Genomic DNA, 21,684 nt, shown 5'->3' with positions numbered 1-21,684 from the left:
ACAAGTTAATGTCAGCACATGAAATCATTTGTATGCCACAGTTCAGTTAAACATATGTGTGGGCCAGCAGCTTGGATCATTAGAAAAAATAGAGGCCGACGAGACCTGGTGCTTGGGGAGGATAACGTGGGCGGATGATAGGAAGAATGATCATATGAGAAGGTATAATAATAATAATAATAATATATAAGAATAGGAGAAGGAAGGACACTACGGATCACAGTGCGCCACGGAAGAATAGCATGGTAGATGACCACGTCATGAGACACAGAAGAGGGAAACATATTGAGAGGAAAACTTAATGGAAAAGTCTCAGTGGACAAGTGTCGTGGACTGATAAAGATGGATGAAGAGCCTCAGGGAGGAATTAAAGAACTACTATTTAAGAGAGAGGTAGGAAGGAATGGAGGGCTACAGTGTGTATACCAATCTTAGGATTGCAATACTTTGAATTAATAAATGAGTTAATGAGTGAAGTTTAGGTGGACTGGAATGGGACACATAAGAATACACGGCTGGGGCGCAGCTAGGAATTAAGGCTGGGGGGTTTAGGTGCAACCAATACCGGGGTGTGTGTAGGTAATTTACCCACCAGGATAAGCGGTAGGTGCGAGATTAATAAATTGCAGAATTTTAAGATAAATGGTTCAAAATGGTAAATTTTACATCTTTCTAAGGAATATTTTATTAATATTTACACTATTCTGTTATTAATATCAATCCACTTAAGTAAAATGGATTAAACTTGAAATTTCTCCGAGCTCCGGGGGGGTTTTATCCCCCAGAACCCCCCCTCTCCCCACCACTGAGTGATGGTGCATTTTCAACTTCATTCCCAGGTTCATGAATTCATTGAACATTAACTTGTACGTGCTAATAGATATCATGTAACCAGGACATGGAGCAGTTTCAAACAATCAAGTTCCATAGCAAACAGATATGCCGCAAAATTTTTTACCTCCTCCACCATTATTGCTCATGCCATTTCAGCAGTTTCATACAGTTCTCGTTTATCATTGCATCTTTGTTTATTGAGGAAAGTATTATATTTAAGGAAAAGTAAGAGAAGTATGACTGCCAGTAGAGAGTATGTCCATAGTTTAATAGGATTTGCAGGCAAAACTTCCCATTAATTTCATGCATATTCAATTCAAGAGTGGAGGAGAATTGACAAATAAGCACCATTAAATGTATGCTACATATGAGAGAAAATATTTTACAGCATAGGTATTGGTCCATAATTAAAAGAATACACTGTATAGCTGTAACTGTCCAAAAATATTCCACAGTTTAATGCAAATGAAACTAGGTATGTACTAAGGTAAGCCCCTTACACAGCTATGACAAACATTTTCCCTCCTTAAAAGATATGCACATTTTTTGAACATCAATTTCCCTAATTTTTCATATAAATAAGGGAATAGCTAATTCTAAGATGGTATTTAAGAATGTAATTGCTTACAAGGATATCTATTTTTAAAAGCCAAAACACTATCATATCTAATTCTAAGTACTCCAATGAGTTATAAAACTTCTTAAAGGTAGGGATTTTGAGATTGTGCTGTTAAAAGCAATCAACAAGAAAATATTTTCCATACATGCTAACATTGGCAACTCCCAGAACATGTAATTTTCAGAGGAAAAAATCTAACTGGTAAATGTAAATTAATTTTCTGAGTAAACCCATTTGGTGCCTGAGAATAATCATGCCCTCCCCATCTTTTGCTGAAAGGGTTGTGAAGAGTATGCATTCCCTTTTAACATCAAATATTTTGTTCATAATTTTTTCATGTCACCATGCATTTTATGAGACATCATCAAATGATGCATGGCAGATTTCACACTTTTTTGGTCTACTCGGCAGAGAGAACAGCGACCCTTTAGCCATAAATCTCATTGAGCAAAATCCAACCGACCCTTGAGCTTTCTCTGATTCATCGGCTCAAAAACTTACATCTGTAAAGGCCATGCATTTGTATGCTGTATTTGCCCAAGATTGTGAAGAAATTTCATTTTTTGAACACTATCGAGTCGACATTCTCTTCCCACAGCTGATCTCATAGGCTTCCTCACATTCATTGAAGAATTCAATCCACCTAGCCTTATTAGCAGCCTTCAACCACTTCAACGAGAAGGCAACTTGAATTTTGTAACCATAAGTTTTCATCTAATCTTTATAGTTCATTTTTTTTAGCAAACTATGCTGTGGAGGATAATGTTAGGCAGCACATAATGGGTAACTTTTCCCTGCGATATTGGACCTAGTTAATGACCATCTACTCCATACCAGTCATTTACATTCAGATAGATGACTCATACTGAAGCAGATCCACCATAGATAGCTTCATCGATTCAGAGATAGAATAAACCAAGATATGTATTAAGAAAAAAATCTCATGATGGAAATTGAGTAAGCCATAATACAGTGTTGATGTAAAATATCTACACGGATTGCCAGTGATAGCACAGAAAGAGCCACTCTCATATACATGAAAGCAAAAAATAAATAATATTATCATTCAAACCCATAGATAACAACATGATTATACATTTTAACTCTCAATTATTCATCTTGGTTACATTTCAATCTCAATGTACGCATATTCAAAGAATTCATCACAACAATGAGAGTGCCAGTAAATAGAATTTTACTTGAAATTTTAATATTATTCCCAAATATACACAAATACCCAATCAATTTCACCAAAATTGTACTTACAATCCACGGCGCACAACAATATTATATACACAAAACAGATTTCTTTGATGGTGAAAGCAAAAAAAGTTACATATCTGCAAGTTCACTTAAAGATGAATGCCAGGACCAATATTTCTCGTAACTAAATTACAGTAAAACCTCTATGTACTGAACCTAACATTATAAACCTCATGGTGAAATAAAAACACAGTACTATTCCACAACCTTATATTTTTGCAGTCTACTAGTTTCAACGTTTACACCGTCATTATCAAGACTAACATCTGTTGATTTTATTATAAACCTCCATACTTCAGACTACCCTTATGGACCTTTACTACCCTTACATATATTTATAGGAAAACCTCTTTGTAGTGAACCTCTTTATCTTGTAATAACTCCACTTATGCCAAGGATATACCCCCGAGACAGCCTAACTACCTCTGCAAATCGTACCAAGACAACTATAGACCATTAATGCAGCTGTGATTACGTACATGGGATGACATTTTCAGCGATAAATGTTTCACCCTTATTATTTGTTTCTTATACACCTTTAAAATGCTGTAATTTTCACGTTGATCATTCGTTGTGGCCATTTTGTTCCACATAACAGCATATCTAACAGTAAATAAGAAAAAAGGTTTCTAACTATCCTAATCATTTAAAGTGACTGTTTAAATAAGAGAGATCACATCGTTTTCTTTCGAATCATGGTAAAAATCATGCAATAGCACTCGCCTTCTGTTTTAATTAAATAAGAAATACATGTTCACTATAATGAATGCATGTTTGTTTAAACACATAAACACAATGGTTTAAAAGACAGAAGTGCCTCTCATTTCCGAAGGATATGAAAAAAATGGTGCCTATCATTGAAACCTCTCTATAGTGAACCTTCACACATCAAATTGCCCAAATTTTGATCCCCTCCATTAGATGTAAAGAGGTTTTACTGTAACATTTGAGAAAGCTGTAAGCCTGAAGAAAATAACATGGCATACATAAGCTAAGTTACCTACATTCTCTTAACAAGCACACCAAAAATCTGAAGTATCTAAATGCATAGTGTACAGCAAAATGTTAAGCAAGCCCACTATTTGCTGACCTCTGCTGTTAATATTTCTAATATGTACGCACAACTTTTCCCTCAACTAATGGCCAATTCAACAAACTAGGAATATCATCAAATCACCTATTTTACACAATATATAAAACATACATTAGGGAAAATAAATGATAAATTAATTATGGAGTTAATAATAGAGTGTCAGCCAACTGAAAGGTATGCCATGGAATACAAAACGACTTGGCATTATGCCCTTTTTGCAGAGGCAAATTGTGCCAGAATTAGATGGAACTTGATGCATACGACAGCAATGATGATGATCATCCAGTGAAACAATCATCTTGGTAAGCTATCCATTAGCGAAATCTTAGCATCATAAAGACTAAAATAATTTATTTATTTTTAGATATGACTTTAAAATTGTTGAAAGACACTAACAATCGTTATTTTATAATCCATTTATTTATTTCTAGTCTCTGTGATGGGTGGCATAAATATTAACCACTGAAGATTCACTTCCGAGCCATCGAAATTGAAAAAAATAACAACATAATGTGGCATAAATGCTTTAATTTTTCAGTATTGCTATCAGTATTGATAAATTTGTCAGTTGATATGTTTATATGGGAGGAATAATATTGCATAATCATGCATGACGTTTAACTAAATTTCTACCAACATCACATTTTCAGTTCTTAGTGGTTTCTGAGATAACCATTTAACCTACAGCTACAATTATGTATAGCAAGTTCAGTAAAGGTATTTAATGTCAAACAATATTGACTGTTTTTTGTGGTAGGACAATTACTATGGCTGGTGTTAGGCTTAAAATAAAACTAAATTTAAAAAAATATCTAAAAAAATTCCAATTTTTATCTGGAAGTAATACATGTAAAGTTTAATTAGGATATCAAATTTTGGGAATTTTTTTCATCTTCAGAAGATTTAATAAGAAGTTACCCAAAATAATGCATAGTTTAAGAGAAAAAGAATAACCAAAAATAAAGCCAAATTATTGCAGTTTATGCCCCCATTTAGCTTTGCACAGGTCATTTGGAGTCGCAAATCTGGAGCTTTGATTCAGTCATTGGTCCTATAAACATATAAAAATTAGAACTACACGAATTTATGCATTCGCTCTTGTTTGTTCGACTGGCCTATTAATATTTCACGTGATCTGGCATAAATCTCATACTTCTGGCTCAAAACATAAAAACATTATTAATTTCAGCATACTAGAAAATGAATTTAGTTAGAATGTAACTAGAATATGCTATCAGACAGTTATCAATGCTAGGGGTCACGTTAGGAGCCATCCAGAAAATTAGGCAATATGTAATTGCTGAAACATCGCACCGAAATGTGATATTTGCAGGTTGGAAAGTATGAGAAAAAAATACTGATAAAATAAGAAACTTTACTCATTTATTCTTGTTATGTATTGTCCAAGTCCATACATTGTAGCTTGTTTTTTATTATTCTAGTAGACAGAAGAAAGACACCACCACCTTCTGCAGAGTTGAAATGTGTGAAAGTGCCTGAGGTAAGTGGTCACCATGACGTGAACAATCAGTTCAACTGGTGAGTTTGGCACGGGGAATAACAACAAGGAGCAGTTAGAGCAGCACAGAATAGCCAATGCCAATGGTATTGCTGGAGAAAGAAAAGTATTGGTTTTGTAATGGTGATTTGACAACTGGCCAACACTATGCTGCGAGATGTTTGTGACCTGACCTTCCCAAGTTCGTAGTCTCAGGCATAGTCTCAGTGCTGGTTATATTGCCCTCTGCAAGTAAATATATTTTTATGAAGAGTGAAGTTCTACGATTTGAGACAAGAGGACGTCAAATCAATTAGTGAATGGCAGACAAAAGCTAAAAACGCTGCCTTGAAATATATGTTTGGGTAGCAGCTGGATGACGAAGCATGTGCCAATCTTGTCACAGGGCTAAAAAGGGGGCCGAGAGATTTTTGATAGATTGGGAGAGGCAAGCCCTGCTCTACAGCCGGTGAATTTAGTGGAAATCGCTCTGAAGAGGAGGGAGGTCAGATTGAAAGGGAGCTCTCAGCAACTTCCTGCATGGTCCATGGGGGCAACATGAATGACAAAGAGAAGAGAGGAGGACATCAAAGGGAGTCAGAGGGAAACCAGCTCCACAAGTGTTGCGTGAGTTGCAAGACTGGTCACAAGTTCAGTGCTTACAAGTAGAGAGGGCACAAGTGTAAAATCTGTGATAAAGTGGTTTGCAAAGCTAGAGGTGCTCGTGAGCAACGTTCAGAAGAGAGTAAGGCGGTGCCTCTGCTCAATTCAAATCCTGGAATGGGATTGTAATAGGAGCAAGTGAGCAGCTTTAATGCCATCGAGGCATCCATTCCAATAAATGCAAAAGTCATGCGAACAGAGACACTAAAGGATCCCACACTGAGAAGGTGCTTAAGCATGTTGTACAGTGATGACCGAGACATTTTGAAGGGAACTTCACACCATTTGGCAGAGTAAAGACTACAGCTAGATTTTGATAAAGACATTTTAACGTGCGTGTAGTTGGTTGGTTGTTGTGGTTGGAGGGGGTGGCTTTCAAATTTGAAATTTATATGGGAAATGGTCTTTTCATTATCTCCATCTCATTGTTAAGAAAAAAATATTGACCATTGAAATACACCCCTCGGGTGTGATTTTTAGAATACATATATGATAGTGCTACTGAGAATATGATTATCATTTGTAAATTTCTTAATGTTAAAGGAGGGAGAATCCCTTTATTGTAAAAATATTCTAAAGTTGCTCAATCTGTTAAATTTTAACATGAATCACTTACTGTTGGATAAGGTTTATGATTCACATGAATCGCCTTGAGAAAAAATTGACCTGGACCAGGAATTGTACCACCAGGATTTCGGCTTTCAAGGGCACCACGTGGACCACCACAATTTCCAGGTTCCTCATTTCCCATGGCAACTGTACTGAGGCTCATGATGCTAGATGTTCGGCCCATGCAGTCCATCCAAGATGGCAAAGAAAGATGAGAAAGAACTCTCATGAAGCCACAACTGGTTGAGAACCTCAAATCTGCAATAAAGCTGCCCATGATGGCTCTCAACCGGTCGTGGTTTCATGGAAGTCCTTTATCCCTCATGTTGCCATCTCGGAAGGATCACATGGGCTAACATCTAGTACCATGAGCCTTCGTACAATTGCCATGGGATATCAGGAACCTGGAAAAAATTGTGGCCAGCTAATAGGCCAAGAAAGCCAAAATAGCCCATGGTTCTAGAATAATTTTTTCTCATGGCAATTCATGAGAATTTCACTGTCACTCAAGTGACAGCATTAAAAAACTTCACGAGCTCTATGAAAATGATATTATACATCTTCTTGTTGTTTGAAACTATCCTACCATGCTGGTTGAGCTATAAGTATGTATATGGAGGAGAATGCAAAGCCTTTTGCCTTCAGGGAGGGAGAAGAGCAGGAAACACCCAGGTTATAGATGAGTGTGTGATCATTGAAGTAAATTGGGTAGAATAAGGAGCACCCTTGATGGTGGAGAGGATAATAAAGACAGTTTGAGACAGTGCAGATTACAAAACCATGTTCAAAGATACCTGCAAAACACACAGCATATCATACCCCTGATAAAGCAATTATATTCTGCTCTTCCTAGGGGAAAACATTCCACAAAGTTGGATTTTCGTGGGAATCAATGGGTGTTGTCTGAAAGGTCAAAGAGATTGCTAGCCTGAAGAACTCACCTCGGGGTATTTGAGTTATACAAGTGATTATATGGAATTAAGCCTTATGGAAGTGGAGGAAGTTTTGCAAGGCATAAAAGGTATTACATATACAGTGCAACCTCGATATAACGACACCCCATGGTGCACTAAAAAACACTCGCTATAGCGAATTGTCGCTTTACCGGAGGTGGAGCAAATAATAGCCAATATAGCTGTTGCGAACAGATATACAGGAACAGGAGTGGTGCGGCGACAGATAAACATCTATCCGATAAACGTAAGCATAAATCCAGACGAAAGGCGATGTTTTTTTGTATCACTAAATTTCCTTACTCAAATAACGACTAACTATTCAAACAATTAATAAGCGCCGCACTGAATAAAAATCATGTAAAGCATTGTTTCGTCAATCATTATATTTATCGAACGAGAGTTTACCACATAAATTTGAGACTGAGTTACCATTAACTTCATTTCTAACAGATCGCTAGCAGTTACAGAGGTTAAGGAGTCTTGATGAAAGTCTTCCGGCGGTGAAACCCTCGCTATGGCGAGAGCCAACGCCGATAGGGTCTCGTAAAAACGAATTTTTAACACGCTTATTATAGGGTCAATTGATGGTGCATCGGCTATCTCTCGTAATAGCGGGGGTGTCGCTATAGCCCGTACTCGCTTTAACGAGGTTCCACTGTACCTAAATTTTGCAGATGACTGTCTCGTCACTGGGGCTTCAAAAGAAGGACACCCCCAAACCCTAAAAGAGGTATTCAAGAGGCTCAGGAGAGCAGAATTTCTTTAAAATAAGAGCTCATTTCTTCAGATACAAACTAAGTACATAGGGCATAAAATCAGTAAGCTAGCTCTGGCTAGGGATACAAATAAAGTAAGGGCAATCACTGAGATACTCAGTCCCCATTCTCAGAGGAATGTACTGGCATTTCTCAGACTGGTGACTTATTATGGCAGGTTTATTCCAAGATTATCACTGCTATTATCCCCACTGTATGATCTGCTTGGAAAGGAAAGCAACTTTGCTCTGCAAGGCAAATGATGAATGAGGAGGCGGAGGAGGTTTATTTTCAAAAATGAAATGTGAACTTTGACTTCTACGGAAGTTTTGGCTCTATGAACAAAAGGTAGCCTCTTAAAGGTGATAAGCGATTCATCCCAGGAAGAGCTTGGGGTTCCCCTAATGTAGACTCATTTGCCATGTTTCCTGCAAGTTGAGGGCAGAGAGAAAATATTCAGTGCTACACAGGAAGGCATTTGGGAGTAACAATACTACAGCAATATTTGATGGGCAAGAAATTTGAGTGAAAGCCCTGATGACATTATTTGGGGAAAATATGGGTGTAACGTAATAACAGCACGTTTCAAAGATGGAAAGCAAATCTACCTGGTTTTTATTAATTTGCGCGTTAAAATAAATATATTGAAAGAGAAAAAACAAGAGTAGCAGATGGGCTGTTGGCCCTGACTCACCATGAAGAGTGTGAATAAGAGGAGCAAGTGAGCAGCTTTAATGAGGCATCCATTCCAATAAATGTGAAAGACATACGAACAGAAACACTAAATTTTCCGGATATGCTTTGAGCAGCACATGGAAACCTGTGCTCAAGACTATACAAAAGGCTAGGCAAAACCATCACGCCAGCCAATCAGAGCATGCCACTGATGACAGCCAATCAGCAGTCATCTGACCACCGGAGTGACTGTATATAAGCAAGCCAAAATTCTCCCTCGACATTCACAGCCCTGAGGACGATGACCGAGTCGGACATCGAAACGTCGGCAGATATGGAGTTCCTGACCCGGTGGCGATCCCGAGAACTCTTCACTCAGTCCATTCGCCGGGAAAGCACAAAATCTTTCTTCAGAGACACTAAAGGATCCCACACTGAGCAAGGCAGGGGCACAGCTAGGAATTAAGGCTTGGGGGGGTTTCCGGCGCAACTAATACCCTCCAGGATAAGCAGTAGGTGCGGGGGTCCTCCACCAGAGAAAAATTAAGATAAATGGTTCAAAATGTTGAGTTTTACGGCCTTCTGAGGGATATTTTTTTAATACTCACACTATTCTATAAGCAATATTAATCCAATTAAGTAAAATAGATTTTACTTAAAAATTTCTCTGAGCTCTGGGGGGGGGGGGATATATCCACCAAAACCTCACTAGCGCCACTGGAGCAAGGTGCTTAAGCATGTTGTACAGTGATGACCTAGACATTTTAAAGGGAACTTAACACCATTTGGCAGAGTAAAGACTACAGCTAGATTTTGATAAAGACTTTTTAATGTGGGGCTACAGTGTAGTGGTATGAGAATCACTTAGAAGGGCCCTGTTAAGGAAACCTCATGCCTATTCATTTAAGATAAAGAAAATTAGCCACACAATATACATGGTGACCAAAGAATTCACACAAAGAATTGGAGGAATTGAGAAAATTGTGCCCCCTGCCCATCCCAAGTCAAATCTGGTGAAACAGCATGAAGCTACGCGAGAATTTCACACAATAAACATTGATTTTTTGGCCATATTAAGGGAAGTTTTTCCTCATAACTGATGTATTCAGCAAATGTATAAATGCATTTGAGGTGATAGGAAAGGCAGATGCATAATGGGTCCTCTCAGTTTTGAGGGAAAATTTCGGCAGATATGGGTTGCCTAATCAAATATTTAATGATGATGGAAGGTAGCTGGCATCAAAAAGTTCTGCGTCATGAATAGAACAGTCCATTCGAACTCTCCACCTTACCTCCATGCTAATGGGCCAGCAGAGCATGCAGTCAAGTCATTTAAAACAGGTTTGTATAAATTGTTGGGAGATCCAGCAAATAAGGAATGCAAGTGGGACCCATTTAAGGCTTTTGTTTTTTTGTATTGGCCAGCACCCTGTGCCACATAGACGTGACCTGCCAATGTAATGTTTGCCAAATACCCCAAAAACCAGACTCTATTTGGTTCATTCAAGAAAAGATAAGAAACAAAAAGATCATAGTAGACAGATTAGGGGATTTAAAGGAAATAAAGAAAATTATCTGAAACTAGGGCACCATAAACTTGAAGAGGTGAAGTGACAAACAATGGACGAACCAGAAAGGAAATACATATTCAGTAGATCAGCCCAAGTGAATTCCCCAAAAAGAGATCTTATAGCTGAAAATATAAGTGTTGAAATCAGGAAGCAATTAGGATTCACAATTGGAGCACGATTCTTCATGGTAGTGAGAAGACATAGGCAATTGGACGATTCAAGGTTGGAAGCTTTCAAAATGGGTGTTAAGGCCTGGTTACATGGTGCATTAGAATGTAAAAGATTCTGTAGATTTTTCTGAATGGTTTTCTGAACAGATTCTCATACATTTACATGGACAAGATCCACGAATAGGTGGTTACACGGCACATTTTTTTGGACATTTTGAAATGTGCAACAAATTATTTCAACTTCAAATATAAAACAATGGGGAACATAAACACTTTTTTAAAAGTACTAGAATAAAAAGATCCCTGCCTCAAATGTACTCCCCGAAAATTTTGCAGATGAATAATGTTTTTTAGCTGAGTTATGAGTCTTAAAAAAAATAATCTTCATTGACTGCTTGAAAACACAACATCATCAGAGCGTGCGAGCATTACATCACGGCACGGTATCCACTGTTGGCAGACTGAGGAAGTGGATAGAAAAACTGTCAATGTAGGGGTTCAACTGAAAATTTGGCAAATATAAATTGGTGTTTTAACGTCAAACTGTGGATTTTGAATATGTTGGGTTGCCAAGGCGTTGTTGAAATAAAGAAAGGGGAGATTTGGAAAGATAAAATTAATATAAGTGGATTGCAGATTGTGATCCACGTTACACACCTACATCATTTTCTTAATGCAGTAAGTGCATTGCAGCATGGATCTTCAATAGAGAAAATAGAAAAACGAGTGGAAACCATATAAAATGTGTATCCCATAAAACCATATAAAGTGCCCCGTCATCTAGTACCTCAATTTACTCGCCGGAGGTTTTTGCTTGTGACCCAAGAGGACAAAAGTAAGAGAAATAAGTGGTTGATGATGTACACAATGGAGTTAAGTACATTATCTATATTGTAAATGGGATATTCTCAACGTAAGTACACTCTTAAATGAGGGTTACAACTTATTTCACTTCGTAAATAACCCTATAAATGTACCTATTATTCTGCCCATTGTAGGATCAGGAAAGCGGCTGTTTACAAGAATTAATACTGATTACGATTAAACCACGGGGAAAAAAATAAGGAATATAACGGGCGGGCGGCTTCTCGTCGCAAGAAGCTCCTAACAAGGAACATTCACGAAGTGTCTTTCGCCGACATTGTTCAAATTTGGTAAGATAGTAGTGATCCAATATAAAAGCACATTTTCAAAATTTCTCGCGCCCTTAAGCCTTGTGGCATAATGAACAGGACATAATAAAGGCAGCTGAGTTTTAGACCTGAAAGCGAGTGTGTTGTGATTTCTCTCATATCCTTCTCCTGCGAACCGGCACACACTACAGGAATACACGAGAAACATGAGGTTTTTGGCAAGATAAATTCAATATTTATTACTGTGATGCCTATAACATTTGCTGCATGTCAACGCAAAACCTAAAATTTCAACTTGTTCTTGCAGTAGGTCTTGGTTCAAAAACAGAAACTCAAGTACTTAGTACGTAATACATAGTACATAGTACTTAGTACGTAAATAGTACTTGAAACTTATTTCTTTGTCTATCAAATGCTTTTTTATTGCCTTTTAACGATCATTTGGATCTCAATCTTGGACAATTCTTTTCATACATTTAGTGCCTTTCCATCTGATCCTTCCTTTTATCCATCCCCTTTTCTTCTGTTCCATCCTTTTGCTACCTATATCCAATCAGTGAAAAATCCAAGACAAGCAAGACGTCAACATCAAAATAACTGTCGGAGACACATGTAAACAAAGGTGTCGGCAATACAACCCAGATGAATTGAATGTGTTATTTTCGTAGTCTGCCACCAGGTGACCATGTTATGAGTCCAACTTATACGACAGTCTGAATGAAATTAGAACAGGTGTTCAGAAATCTTACATTTTTGCATACTTCACATTTTCTTGTACATTCTAATGTACCGTGTATTCGGGCCTTTACAGAAGAATGATGATGATCATATGCATAGATGTTTGAGTAATGCAGAAGTTCCCAGAAACATGGGAGAGATGTCTTTAGAAAACCTTGGGTAGATGACAATTTGATTAGCCACATAGTAAGATGCGAGGGTGAATTGAAATCTATCATTGAAGACCAGGAGGAATGGCAGAGGTCGACAACAGATGATATCCATAGAGCAGGTGACGCAGGATGAAAAAGCAGAAGAATTATGCAGGTGATAAAAGATTAGCCGACAGGTGGACTGTGCGGAGAGTTTCATCAAACCAATCTTAGGATTGATGACTGAGAGAAGATAAAAAGCAAGAAGGGGAGCAATTATATGATTGCGCAACTTCCAATAAAAAACGCTGAAGTGCGGCAGAAATAGAGACACTTTTAGGAAAAAGGAACTACTGCTATACAATTTTAGACAGGGGTCAGCTGTGGGTCCTATCTCCATGCCACGTGACCAAGTTGAAGGAAAAGCTGAGCAAGTGCAAGCTCAAGGTAGATCGCAAAGAGTTACAAAAACACTTGAAAGATTAAATGTGTAAATAATGCACTGTGGGGCTGAGAAGAATATTTTTCGTTCATTTGCATGCTTTGCATTCCTTAGATTTTATTTGTTTGCACGGCACCACTGATTCTAGTTTAATAGCATTATGTCCTTTGGAATTATGTTTAGGGGTGATGTGACATATTCGGGAACGCTACGAACGAGGACGTCAACTCTGGGGGCACACATGGAAATGGCGAGCTCTAATTAATGGCTGAGGTGTAAGGCATGCCGACCCCTGCTTGGTTTATATCACTACGGGCCCTCCACCCCTGTTGGTGTTGATATGCACTGATAAAACAGCACTCTGCAGTTATTACGAACATTATCACAATAGACAATTAAAAAATTTGATGAATGAACCTATAAAAGGTGTACTTGGTGCAGACCTGGAAAATTTTATTACAGAGTCATAACCTTTAGTTGAAACGGATTCTTGCTAAGAAAAACACATGCAATGAAAAACAGTTCTGACTGGCACAGGCATACAATGTAATAAGGGTCAATAATAATGATAAAAGTCAATTATCAATCAGCATCAGCATAACATCCATGCTACTACAGAGCAACTGAACTAAAATGATACTAGTCATAGTAATATGTATTCCTTGTACATATGAACTTCTTCCTTACCTATGATACGTATAGATGCTGCGGAAGATATATGTCAACTGAGATGATTACTCAGCAATAATCTTTAAGAAAGATAAACACAACAACAAAACATAAACAACAACAACAATAATTAAAAAATTCGTAGGCATGCTTAAACTTCTCCCATCCCTTCATGAAATTGTGCGGATCTACCAAGAAATTAAAAAATTAATCTCACAATGGAAAGCAAAATAGTCTCCCAGTAGGTTTGCTCCCAATGATGACAAATAAATAAAGCAAAAGAGAATTATAAAACATAGAGCTCAACATGAACACAAGAATTACATCCCAGCATGCATATCTTGCCACCGCGAAATTGTTTATGTAACAGACATGCACAAGATAATTCATTTCTATGAGAGTCCATCCACCATACACTCCTTAAATAAAGTATCAAGGCTTAAGGCCTGGTTACACAGCAGGGTCATTCCATGTCAGTTCACCCAGGCATGGCACCCACCAACTCGGATTTTAATGAAATTTTTGTCACTAGCTACTATCACCTATCTAATAACCCATGTAAAATATTTCCACTCTCACTCTCATAGTTTGCAAGATATGAGGAGTCAAAGTTTGAGATGTTTGCTCAGAAGTGGCGCTAGTGGGAGTCAAATTCCAGAGTGCAGGGCACGGGGTAAAAATTCATAACTCAGAAACCACATAATATATTTGAATGAAATTTTGACCCCTTGTCCATCCAAGTGCATAGCTTCCATAGTAATGTCTTTTATTCCCCTTGCATTGTTATGCTAGCCAAAATGATGTCAACAGTCGTTAATTAACCGATTTTTTTAGCTCAAAAACATTACTTCATATTTTCAGAATTATCACCAAAAGGCAGAGCAGTTAACTCATCCAATTTTTTTTTAAATTGAAGGTTAATATGTGCTCCAATATACTGTGAAATAAAAATGGTGGTGTTTTGACTGCCACTATGAGTATTTCAGGTTTTACTTTTTTTTCTGCCCCCGTGAGAGGGATTTTGGACACGTACTGTAAGATAATAAGTATAAGTGTATCCATACCTTCATGAGGATATATTTGAAATATTGGTCAGTAAATCTAAGACCAAACATGTAGTCTAGTGAATGTGGCTCTTGTTCATACAATTTTTTTTAATAACAATACTTGGCTTGTGGCAGCTGAGGGGAAAAGAGTCCAAATGGCTCAGAAATGTGAAATGATGCTTTTTCCTGGAATTTACCCATTTTTCAAGTGTTTAGCATATGGAAAAATTGGTATCAACATACATTAGACTCTTACTGTGCATTAAGAGGATAAATGGAAATACTAATTTAAATAAAATTATTTAAATAATACACTTCAATGTGTTTAAGGCATCTCCCGAACATCTCTGGAGGCTCTCTCGGGCAACTAAACGCTTTACAATACCACCAATTCCATCACATGGGGATTGTACATGGCTTATAGCAAAGAATGTCCATGGTGCCATTAAAGAGAAATCCTGGTAATGCTTGCAAAGATTGAGATATTTTTTGCAGTTCTTGTACCGTCCTGCACAACCATCACTAGAGTAACTCAATTTTTTGACTAAAGCAAAATTTTCCTTCACAAAGCAAAATATTATTCTTTGGGTTCCATAAGCAAAAGCTACATCATGCTACAAATCATCTGACAAGATGCATAAACTGGAAATAATAAGCTGTTTCGTCAGGTGATCTCGAGAATAAATCACAACAGGGTCTACCGTGCAACTATCACTTGTCCAGTGATACCCTTGTGCCTCATCTTGGATAACATATGAATAGTTCTCATTGAAGTCAAAGAGAACAACTGCTTCATGGGGTCCAAGATTTTCTTTCATTTGTTTAAGGTAGTTTGCCTGTACCTTCGTAATAAATGAATGGGGCACCAGTTTTTCCACTCTTTCAATTAAAGTTAATCGGTACTCATCAAATGTCGCAGTGAAGTTCACCAGTTGAGATCTGTCACAGGAAACCCACTGACTGTATGAAACTTCATCTCCGGGGTCACATTCTTCAAACTTTTTCAGCAGTAAGCTTTTCAATTTTTCACGTGAAGGACACTGAGAGCAATGTTGCAGTATACAGTCCCTATTTTTTCTAGAGCGCACTAAATAACCAACTAGGTCCTGGCTTGTTTCCTCTATATTACAGGCATTAAGCAGTAAGTTGACATTTTAATGAATTGTGCAAACACACACTGAATGCGTTCCAGGAGATCCTGCTACCACAAACCATTTTGGACCTAGGTTGCAGAATTTAGAAAAGCCTAATTTAATTCTGGGGAAGTCAAATTTAAAAATGGAATACAATTCCTTCAAGTTAGCAAGTAATAATCTCATCTGAACGTGTACATTTTTGGAGATACTAATGGAATCTTTCTTTCCAGGCATCATTCTGGAGTACTCATCACTTTTATAGAAAGTCCTAACTAATTGTAATGTTTTATATTTGCCTTCCCTTTTCTCAATTCAGGTGCAGCCAATTTTCCATTGTCACTGCAAAGTTCTCTTGCTTGGCGGGCAGTGTACTCACTCACATGAAACTCTTCCATTACTTTCTTCCTGCTCCATAAAGTTGGTACCAATGATAACAGAGGTACCTTTCCTTGATGAGTGCTTGATGTGTCAACTTTTTGTTTGATTAAGTCTATGAGCACATCCATATCATGAACTTTCTGAAGTAGTTCTTTTGGCAGTTTTGGGTTATCCTTTTCTGGAGATAATTCTTTATCAAGAACTCTTTTAACTTTCCTTTTCAAATTACTGCATGCTGACTCTACTTTCAGGGGTGGCGACTTATAAAAAATATTGGGGGGGCCCATGTCGGAGGTCTTGCCCCGGGAAGACGTTAAATTCAAAGTGTGTCGCAGCACCGAAACACTATCTAATTCACACCACTTGATTCAGTTAACCTGCTTAACCTTATAATTATTTGTTTTAACACATTGTTGAATTTATTTTAAAAGGTAACTATCGTCAAACATGGGAAATAAAAATTACCAATATATTTTTGTGATTTCAAATAGCATAATATAACCTAATTATTTTCTTGAATTATTGAGGGGGCTCCACCCCCCCAAACGAATCTTTGTGGGGGCTCGGGCCCCCTCAGGCCCCATGGAGTCGGCGCCACTGTCTACTTTCCTTTTAGCGTAGGTTGACCTTCTGTGAGATGATATGCCATGAAATTTTAAAGGTGACTCCTCTCTATCTTGCAGCATTCTGTTAAGTAGCTCAGTTGATTTTTCTGGGGATAATGTTGTTTCAAAATTCAAAATACTATCATTGCTGTCACTATCTACTTCTTCAACACCAGAAAGCTCATTTCCAAACCTGGAGTGTTTCTGTACTTCCTCCCTACATGGCTGGCATATTTTCATTCCTGGCACTAATTTCCGAAGAGTTGGGATTTTACAGGCCTTTTCTGCAAATTCAAGACTTAAATTTCTCAGTGATTTTGATATTTTCTTCTTGTGGCTCTTAAAAGGATCAAGACAATATATTTGGTAGGTTTCATACTTTTTCAAATAGTATATTCTGTGATGTTTGCAGACATTGGATAGGACTTCCCCAGGTACACCACTTCTGAGAGATAACAGCTGTTTTTCAAGCATACTCATGATCTCAATTTTGTTCAGTTGCACCACTGGTGTGTAGGTTTTTTTGAGGCAATCAGATGCGGTAACTTTTCCAATGCTGCACAGTTCAAAAATTTGCTCATTTTGATGCACAGTGGAGACACTAACCTTTTTTAATGTTGAAGCTCACAATGAGCAGCTTTGCCTAACTCATAGCACACACTATTAATGTACAGGTAAAAATACACTGATCGTACACACAGAATAAACTTGGACACCCATGGAGCATCTTCACACAAGAAAATTTGGCAGAAGACTAAAAGTGGTACCCTAGAATCTATTTTGATTTATCATGCCCTCACTGTGATACATTGTAAAATTTTATTCTTCCCAATGTAGAGGTTGCACTTAATTCTCTTATTCCTTGGTAGATGGAATAACACTGAAAAGTGAGGCTGAATAGGTGGGATTGTATTACCTTCTCAAGTTTGTCATGTAATAAAATCATATGTGAGACAGGGGAGAAAACAATGTGGCACATAATGTCAGCATTATCTCTCCCAGTGAAATAGAAATTTAATACTCCAGTTGCCATCAAGGAATGTGGATATTGGTGACAACCTGCTGCATATCTATAAGTAATACCATTTGCTCTGCCAGCTCTTCCATTACTAAGGGATTGGAAGACCGTACTTCTTCTGTGAAAGTGAGGCTAACTTTGTACAACTCCAGTTCAGCGGGACTCATTTGATCACTTTTTCACAGATCTTAACAAACTTGAACATTGCATGTGCTTATGATGACCTCTGGTTTTTTGGATTAGTGATTTATAAACACAAGGAAGAACATGATGTGAAAGTGAAATTTATGCACACATATGGAAAATCCCCATGTGATGGAATTGGTGGTATTGTAAAGCGTTTAGTTGCCCGAGAGAGCCTCCAGAGATGTTCGGGAGATGCCTTAAACACATTGAAGTGTATTATTTAAATAATTTTATTTAAATTAGTATTTCCATTTATCCTCTTAATGCACAGTAAGAGTCTAATGTATGTTGATACCAATTTTTCCATATGCTAAACACTTGAAAAATGGGTAAATTCCAGGGAAAAGCATCATTTCACATTTCTGAGCCATTTGGACTCTTTTCCCCTCAGCTGCCACAAGCCAAGTATTGTTATTAAAAAAAATTGTATGAACAAGAGCCACATTCACTAGACTACATGTTTGGTCTTAGATTTACTGACCAATATTTCAAATATATCCTCATGAAGGTATGGATACACTTATACTTATTATCTTACAGTACGTGTCCAAAATCCCTCTCACGGGGGCAGAAAAAAAAGTAAAACCTGAAATACTCATAGTGGCAGTCAAAACACCACCATTTTTATTTCACAGTATATTGGAGCACATATTAACCTTCAATTTAAAAAAAAATTGGATGAGTTAACTGCTCTGCCTTTTGGTGATAATTCTGAAAATATGAAGTAATGTTTTTGAGCTAAAAAAATCGGTTAATTAACGACTGTTGACATCATTTTGGCTAGCATAACAATGCAAGGGGAATAAAAGACATTACTATGGAAGCTATGCACTTGGATGGACAAGGGGTCAAAATTTCATTCAAATATATTATGTGGTTTCTGAGTTATGAATTTTTACCCCGTGCCCTGCACTCTGGAATTTGACTCCCACTAGCGCCACTTCTGAGCAAACATCTCAAACTTTGACTCCTCATATCTTGCAAACTATGAGAGTGAGAGTGGAAATATTTTACATGGGTTATTAGATAGGTGATAGTAGCTAGTGACAAAAATTTCATTAAAATCCGAGTCGGTGGGTGTCATTTTGAAAATATCTGGGTGATTTGACGTGGAATGACCCAGCACATTAACATATGTGAATACATGAACGATTACAGAGGACTGGAATAGAAGATATACATTGCTTCCACTCCTGCATTCAGACATGGACTATCAAGGCCTGGTAACATAATACATTAACCCTCATGAGTTAATGTTTAAATGAAAAAAAATGATTATGGAGGACCAGAACGGAACATGCATGAACTAAATTAGAATGGTTCTATTTGAAGTTCGCCATTCGCACAAGTTGGGTGGTTACATGATGTATTACTGCATTCATACATTTAAAATAAACTTGGATGAGTTAATGTACTGTGTAACCTGGCCTGTACCAATTAATGTATCAAGTAACTAGCCTTATACAAATGTTACACCCAACAGCCTCATGAAAGTCAACTCAAGAGAGAGTATGCAGTTTGAAGTAAATGAAGAAATTATAAAAACATACAAAACATGTAAAAGTGCAGAAGAGTGAGCAATGAGTGTGGATACTGACCCACAAGCGTGTTGTGCATCTGCTTGCTGGGCAGAAGTGTGGCAATGCTGGCCGGATCCCTCGAAAGCGCATCAACGCTTCCCGGCCCTCCATCAGCTCCTGCGAGACCTCCTTCGGCGGCGGGATAGCTCTCTTGGTAGAATTCGGAGCCGGCCTCCTCCCAGCCCTGCTGCTGCCTCCGGCCTCCAGGGCCGCCGCTACCGCCTCCGGCACCAACTCCACCCCCAACGCTTCTAGGGGACCGTTTAGCCTTCCTCTCCCCACCGGACATTTCGTTCCTACCCTTGCAAGAAAGGCACAACCCAAAATAGTAACCACTCCAACGCACTTAACGGCTTCAATATAAATATATAGTATGTACTCAATAAAATCACAAACGACAGCATTGCAAGAAAAGAATACAGTCATACAGACTCAGCCTAGAGGAAAGGTGCGTTGCAAACTTTTCTATGGTGCACACATGGGAGTTGAGGCGTGTTGGTATCTATTCTATGATGGGCAAGGGAATTGGAGCCAGGTCCAACAACACACATAACACGACCACGGGGCCGACAATACTTATCTGCCATCATCTACAAGTGCCGACAGTCTGTGTGGGAAGGCGACGGCCGACCCACCTCCAACTGTGGTGCGAACAAAATACTCTAGGCCCCCCCCTTTTCGTCTGTCATTATTCATGGCTAACCAACTTACATTTCATTCCCATTACATGTTATTGTTGTACTATCTCCAGTTTGCAACTATTTTTTATCTTCACGCTTCTATGATCGCCTAAGAGCTACAAAAGAATGCAATCCCCACATTAAAATCCCACTAGCATCACTAAATCAACACATACATGAAACTCATCTTACTCACAGCTACAGCTGTTTATCAAAAGTAAACATACGTAAATTGAGGCAATATGAATGACACAAAACCATAAGGGAAATTATTTTAAATTCAATTCATGTTAAAGAGCGAACTTACCGTTTTAATTAACCAACTAAACTAGAAAACGCTAAATTAACACAAAATTGATGAGACGACTGCATAAAAATAAAGCTCTTACCTTTCACTTCGACGTATGAAATCGCCACGCGAAATCTCTCTTTAAAAGTAAATTCTCATTCCGATATTTTTGTAATTCTCTCGATAAACAAGTACTGGGCCAAAAAATACTGTATTTATCTGCCATAAGTCCCAAGCAGACAAATTCCCTACGCCTTGCACTGTACTGGGGTACTGGTGGGTACTGGCCCCAGACTGACGTCAGACACAGTTGACGACAGCGTTGACAGCGACAAAACCTAATCGTAGGGCGTAGTCCTCAGCAACGCGTGTAGAAGCGTAGCCTACGTTATATACAAGGCCGTCCAACGTCGGGAAAAGGCTGGGACAGCGCACGTAGTTGAGTCTTCGGCCGGTAGAGGCGCTCTTTTGAGAACATGAATTACATGAGATCTTACGGGAAATAGCAACGGAACTGATGAAATTACGTTATTTTTATCTTAAGAGAGGCTCTAAATTCTTTCTAATACTTGTAAATCTACATAATACCCAGCAAGCCACCTTTAGGGTGTTTGGCAGGGGAAAATAATGAAGAATGAGAAAAAGCGAGGATATTTATTTTAAGGAGGTCTCGAGAAAATTAGTCCTAAGGCGATTGATTTTGGACCCTATTGCAAAACATTTTTCGATGGAAATGATTACTCACTAACCAAAACTTACCAAATATACAAGAATTGCCATGAGAAAAAAATCTCCTGAACCGGGAATCGAACTGCGGTCATACCGCCATGCGCGTCTTTAGGGCAGGGTTGAGACTCTTAACCGGTCGTGAAGGGGCCATAACTAGGACTTTTTTCAGGGGGTGCAACGATCAGTTTGCCACTATCCCTCCCGTGATCCCCTTTTCT

At 38.2% G+C, this 21,684-nt stretch overlaps 1 protein-coding gene across 4 annotated transcripts in view; it reads right to left on the bottom strand.

Annotated features, from left to right (window-relative positions):
* The window catches only part of LOC124166590 (transmembrane channel-like protein 7), a 36,798-nt gene extending 15,790 nt beyond the window's left edge, over positions 1–21,008 (bottom strand). Inside the window, exons 1-3 of one of the 4 annotated variants that reach the window (XM_046544167.1) lie at positions 20,838–21,008; positions 20,480–20,564; positions 19,787–20,069 (exon numbers count right to left, since the gene is read on the bottom strand). In XM_046544167.1, coding sequence (XP_046400123.1) covers positions 19,787–20,057 — 271 coding nt within the window. In that variant the 5' untranslated portion in view covers positions 20,058–20,069; positions 20,480–20,564; positions 20,838–21,008. The remainder of the gene's footprint in view (positions 1–19,786; positions 20,070–20,479; positions 20,565–20,837) is intronic. The other 3 variants (XM_046544164.1, XM_046544168.1, XM_046544166.1) reach the window with 3 other exon arrangements.
* Between the last annotated feature and the right edge of the window lie 676 nt (positions 21,009–21,684).

This window comes from Ischnura elegans, chromosome 10 (assembly GCF_921293095.1).
Source record: "Ischnura elegans chromosome 10, ioIscEleg1.1, whole genome shotgun sequence".
NCBI lineage: Eukaryota > Metazoa > Arthropoda > Insecta > Odonata > Coenagrionidae > Ischnura > Ischnura elegans.
Note: the sequence above shows the minus strand (reverse complement) of the source record. Positions and strands in the feature narration are given on the sequence as shown.